This window comes from Scomber scombrus, chromosome 11, assembly GCF_963691925.1.
Source record: "Scomber scombrus chromosome 11, fScoSco1.1, whole genome shotgun sequence".
In the NCBI taxonomy this organism is placed as follows: domain Eukaryota; kingdom Metazoa; phylum Chordata; class Actinopteri; order Scombriformes; family Scombridae; genus Scomber; species Scomber scombrus.
The window spans coordinates 12,248,343-12,255,017 of NC_084980.1; the positions used below are offsets into that span (position 1 = coordinate 12,248,343).

Sequence of the window (6,675 nt, forward strand, 5' to 3'; positions counted from 1 at the left end):
TTAAGGGTTTAAAGGGGTCCACAATCAAGAGTACATCAACCCCAGTGATGACCAGTCTTTGAAATCCTGTCTGTCTGTTCCAACCTTTTTTTGTGCAGCTTTGTTCCAGATCCAAACCAGACTTTGATGGATGCGCAGAGAACAGACTTGATGCTGTCATAAGCGTGATTGTTTGCCACACTTGGAAATTCGTCATACACACATACATATTTTTATTTTTAACTTAACTTGATAAAATTGAGAATCATTTATGTCTACATAGCACAACATCTGTGACGCCCCCCACAGCCCCCCCCCCCCCCCCCCCCCCCCCCCCCCCCGCCTCCTTTCCCTGGCTTGTACTGGTCAAAAGCGTCATTATATTTCTTTCAACTTTCTTTCGGCTCTTACTCTAATGGCTATCAGCTAATGGAAAACTACACATCATTGCCATCGCTTATTGTCATCAGTCAGATGAATATGACCCATACCCAAAGATGCAGATTTAACTTTTTCTTTTTTGTGTGTGTATGTTTCAGGTTTTATTTAAATTTTACCATAATACAATAATAATCAAATTTAATAACAAAATGCAGTAGTTGAGATAAAATGCTAAATTAGTTGAAACCTTTTGACCAGAAAAAAAAGATAGTACATAGCAACATAGTAAAATATTGACATTCATGAATAATATGAGAGTAGAAAATACTCTTGTGTTTGTTGTCTGATAGTGACAGATAACAGGTGTGATATTGTTGCCTCTGTGTTTCAAGGATGTGTTTGGTTTTTATTTGAAACTGGGGTGCTGTTAGGCCACAGCGACCACATCCTGAACACTCGATCGAGCATGTTTATGTGTTAGCGTATGTTTGTGGTTATCTAATGCAGCATAGGACTATCAGTAAAACAATTTCCTGTGTTCTAAGAAAATTAGACTAAATGTAACTTTCAGCAGCCAGGCAACACTGACCAAATCAACACAAAACAACACATCGATGATTTATAAGAATACTCAAAGCTACACTTATCAATATTTTTATAACAATGCAGAAAATGTCTGCAATGTGAAAGGTGCCGCTTATACATTAATGACGTTCTCCTCTGCACAGTGGAACATTTTACTGACTTTCAGCTCATTGTTTTGGTTTTATGGCCCACAACTTTACTGTTTTGGGTCAATCTCACCAGTCTCATCTACCCTATTTCCAGCTGCATCCAGCAGCTGTTCAGCTGAAAAGCTCTGATAAACCATGACCTTTCCAGCAGAAAGACAAACTTAAGCTAGTGACCATAGTTAAGCATTTAGTAGCTAAAGTGGCTATATTTTCCCTCAAGAGTTGGTGGAGACCAAAATTAAAATATGAGCTAAAAGAAGAGCTAATATTGGATTTATGTGGATGTGTAAGTAGGAATAAGGTAGTAATATGCCACTTTAAAGTGAAACTGACACCTTTCAAATGCACAAATTAGTTTTGCATTATCATTACATATGAATAATAATATCAAAAGATAATGGATAAACTGTCAGTCTTTCTAAAGAGCCTTTAAATATTTAAATCCATTCAAAGAAAGATGTATGTATGTGTGTGTGAGTGAGTGAGTTAGTGAGAGAGGTGTTTTGTGGTTAAACCATTGGAGGAAAATGCAATCTCATATGGTTTCTGTTGGCTCCACTCATCAGCCTGAATCTAACCCATAAGGCCCACTAGGGTAAGGAAAGATAATTGTCATCTTCCTACCACTTCTACTGACACATACACACACACACACGCACACACGCACACACACACACACACATACACACACACACACACACATACACACACACACACACACACACACATACACACACACTTAGGCTAGGTGTGAATGATAAACCATAGACTTGAAGAGCACTTGAAAATGGCAGTTACACAGCTCCAGGCAGAGCTGATGAGGGACCACAGTGGTGCAAACACTACTAATTACAAACAGAATAGATCTCACAACTGACATAACAGTAGAAAGCACAGAAGCCGAGGTTTGTATCACACTTAACGAATAAACAATCTCTCTCTGTCTCTCTCTTTCTGTCTCTCTGTCTCTCTCTCTCTCTCTCTCTCTCTCTCTCTCTCTCTCTACATATATATATATATATATATATATATATATATATATATATATATATATATATATATATATATATATATATATATGCATGCACACACACACACACACAAACACACACACACACACACACAAACACACACACACACACACACACCTACAGACGCACACACACACACACACGCACACACGCACACACGCACACACGCACACACGCACACGCACACGCACACACACACACACACACACACACACACACACACACACACACATACACACACACACACACACATACACACACACACACACACACACATACACACACACTTAGGCTAGGTGTGAATGATAAACCATAGACTTGAAGAGCACTTGAAAATGGCAGTTACACAGCTCCAGGCAGAGCTGATGAGGGACCACAGTGGTGCAAACACTACTAATTACAAACAGAATAGATCTCACAACTGACATAACAGTAGAAAGCACAGAAGCCGAGGTTAGTATCACACTTAACGAATAAACGATCTCTCTCTGTCTCTCTCTTTCTGTCTCTGTCTCTCTCTCTCTCTCTCTCTCTCTCTCTCTCTCTCTCTCTACATATATATATATATATATGCATGCACACACACACACACACACACACACACACACACACAAACACACACACACACACACATACAGACGCACACACACACACACACACACACATGTATATATATATATATATATATATATATATATATATGTATATGCATATGTATATGTTACATTCATTCATTACATTCATTCATATTTAATCAAAGCTTAGTTGTAAGTTGTATGCATACATTTAAGTCATACAAGTAGCAATGGTGGGCCACAAATTTAGCCGAGGGGTGGGGAAAACCCATTACACTGTGGTTCAAGCAAATGTTGCATCAACCTCAAACACTCTCCACTCTCAGCTCCTCAAACTTCCCCCACAGCTGTACTTTCTCTCTCGGCCTACGCATAGTAAACAACAGTTTGCATGATAACTTTTTTTGTCACACATTATTCTATTAGCACCAACGATGGAAACATGTTAACTGGAAGCCCCTAAATCTTCCACATGGTCAGCCTGAAGCCCACCATTTCTGACTGCAATGCTACCACAATGAGGGGAGGTGGAGCAGAGCATAGAAAAATTATTCAATTGAGTAAATTATAAATGAGTCACCCATGGTTTTGAGAACAAACTTAAAGATGACTTTTGCTGAAAGAATAGTTTGTGTTGCATCGGGTTGACATTTTATTTCTTGGGTTTAACTATGTTTCACCAGAATGATATTAAAAGGTTGCGTGGTTAGAGAACAGCTCTAAGAGTGTCACAAATTTGGCCAATCAGCTGGTAAGACTATAATATAACATCTATTCATATCAAGCATGCTCTTTTTGGTTAGTAGCAGCAACGTGGTCACAGGTTTGTAGGTGAGGTAGTAAATTACAAACAGCATAAGCAGCTAAATATCACATGCACATTTATGTATCACTGAGTATACTGTTTATGCTTGCTGTAAGAATACTGTCTAATTATCATGCATTGTTCCTTTTGAAAAATTAAATAAAAATGGCCTCTCACAAAAAAATGTCACTAGCTAGTACCACCAGCTAGTGAGATTGTGATATAGCATCTATTCTTATCCAATATACTTTTAATTATCCAACATCTACAGGGTGTATTCTCTATACCCTGTACATTCCAATAGAAATGAATACACTTTCTGATAGTCTCAATACAAAACTTCTCAGTACAAATTAAACATTCTCAGGCTTTAAAAAGAAAATTCCTCATATAGTTTATATAATAAATATTTATTATTTAAGAACTATGGTTTACAGTATTTCACACCAATGCTCTAGATATTTTGTCCACCCCTTGTATAGTATATTAGTATAATATGTAGATCAATATTTATTTAATATTGGATTTTAAAAAATGTGTTCATACACAATCAGGATTTGTTCCTGGAAATCGAACTTCTTTCCTGTAGTACAGGGTGGGGTGGACTGTGTTTTAAAATTACATGACATTATGATACAAAGAAAGACTGAACTGTTTTGGGTTGTGACCCCTGAAAATGAAACCTTTAGTATGTACGACCCTTCAACATACTGTAGGTTGCATATGTCCTAACTGTGAGATTTGCAGATTGTTTGATCTGACTCACTTTTGGAGAGTGAAGAGAAATAACTTATGCGTATTTGACAAGTTTTTTGTTTTTTTTACAGAAAAGTCAAACAAATTAACACCTTTTTCCTTTTCTTCTCCTTAGTTAATCCTCTTATGACCCCTCAGATTTATCTCGTGACCCCGAGAACAAGTTGGACCCACTGTTAGTATGCATAATATGACCATAAGTAACAGTCCCGACCCTGAATTCTCTGGACTCTCTGTGACTCAAGAACCTCAGCCAGCTTTCACTTTGCTAAGAGTGCCACTGTCCATAGACTCAACTATATTACAGCAGTAACGTAGTATTAGTAGTCTCTGTGTTTTGTGGTCTTTTATGAAATCGAAAGACATGAGGAGATCAGCATATTACACTGATATAGTGTAGCTATTCTCATAGTACACACATTTAGACTGTACTTCACCCTGTGATTCACAATCACCAGAACTTAGCCATTATATTGTGACCAATTTTATTTTCTCTCATTATCAGCATAAAATGAAAGTAAGAAATTATGTACATATTCACATTCATCAAATAGTAGTATCAAAGTAGTATAAAATAAACATTACATAATTGACAATTACGTGTATTAAAAAAAAGAAGAAAAAAGATGTCAATATAGCTTTACTAGAATGAGGTAAGGTATTAGCAATATTAAAACATTCAAAGTCATTGATACTCAAACTTCTAATTTTATTTTTAGGAGTTCTTTCTTTTTGTGTATTGATGGATATTGTGTCAGTGGCGGTTTAAGGCCCGTTGGTGTTGCCAGTTCTTCCCGTCCAGGAAGGCCATGCTGGTACTTGTCCACACCTTCTCAGGGTCAGAACAGATTCTCTTGCCTCTCATTGTGGTGAATCTATTAAAAAAAACATGTAACAGAAAACACGCTCAATAACATGTTACATTATTTTTGAAGAGAAAATAGTCAAAACTTGATCGTGGATAATTCTGAAATACATTGCATCATATAAATGTACTAGATCTGGTATAAAAAAAAAACAGATTATGTTAATAGACTATGCACACAAATACAATCTTGAATAGATTTGAATACTTACACCACTGCATGTAGAGGGCATGATGTTTTATGTTGTACATAGTAACTCTTCAGCTGCTCTCGGTGGATTTGAGTATTTGAGACTGTGCGGCAACAACTCGCTATCCCACCTATGAGTAAAGACACAAGACCCCATTAGTATCTTCATCATCATTATTACAATCTAACATGAAATAATACATCATATCATATACGATGTAAATGAACAAAATGCACATTTGTAAAAACCTTCACATTGGTCTTACCTTGAGCCGAGGCTGTGGACACGATAGCTAAGAGGAAAAGTGAGACAAAAGTGAGACTTGTCATTGTGTTATCTCTGGCTACAACAAGTATGAGGTGTATGTCTGCACTGCTAGCTGCAAGACTCGTTTAAGGCCACCAACACACTCAACTCTTTCATTTATGCTGGTTGCAAGTCAACCATGCTGCACCCACAGTTACGCACACGGCTGGAAACTAGAGTACATACAGTATTTCCTCCCACCGCAGCTCACCGGGGCTGTCATAGCCCCTCCACTCGCGCATTACTGGTGGTCTGAAGGTGTCAAGACTTTTTCCACTAAAGAATGATGTGGTCTTTGCTCATTTCACTACATTTACAATTCAAATCATTATATGGAAAATACATGTAATACCTGTACCTGTAATGCCAGGGCAACAGAGACTTGATCTTGATCATGACGGTCAGTGAAAATGATTACATCGCTGAGTGAAACACTTCAATGGACTCAATCTAAAGGGATTAATGCACATTTAATGGCACTTTTATACAAAGATCAGCATTCCAGCTATCTTTGTTATTTTTATCATGTTGATGACAAAACAGACAATAAAAATTGCTTTTGATAGTTGGTACGTATCAACTACTCCAGTTATTTTTTATTTTTTATTTTTTAAAGGCTTGGTACAATAAAAATAGATCCACTGACAACTTGTTGGACTCAGTAGAACCTGGTAAACTTGGTGAATCTTAAAACAAGATTCACATATAAAGGGAAAGTATTTCATGTAGCAGCAAAGGTTAAGGCGAATACCCAGAGCACAAGAATATAATCCGTCTCGCTTTCTAACATGGAAGCTTTCTGCTGTCAGGTTTTTGAGGTGAGTGTTTCTGTGTGCCATTGATGCTCATGTACTCATCTCTGCAACCACAGTGCATGAAGAGAGAGAAAATATATACCACCTAAAGAAGTATGACATTTTATATTGCACACACAAAGATGCACAGTATATACACCAAACTATGTTGCTCTGTTCCATGGACACCCACATGGTTTTGTGGTCACCTGTTCTTTCATGCGTGAGAGGAAAAGCATGGCAGCAGAGACACTGATG

The 6,675-nt window shown here is 37.4% G+C and overlaps 1 protein-coding gene across 1 annotated transcript; it reads right to left on the minus strand.

The window, feature by feature from the left end:
- Nucleotides 1–4,767: 4,767 nt before the first annotated feature.
- LOC133991012 (monocyte chemotactic protein 1B-like) lies at nt 4,768–5,708 on the minus strand. Its single transcript, XM_062429461.1, has 3 exons — nt 5,583–5,708; nt 5,339–5,447; nt 4,768–5,136 (listed from the first exon to the last, which is right to left on the minus strand). The coding sequence occupies exons 1-3, from the start codon at nt 5,644–5,646 to the stop codon at nt 5,016–5,018; spliced, it is 294 nt and encodes a 97-aa protein (XP_062285445.1). The 5' UTR covers nt 5,647–5,708; the 3' UTR covers nt 4,768–5,015.
- Between the last annotated feature and the right edge of the window lie 967 nt (nt 5,709–6,675).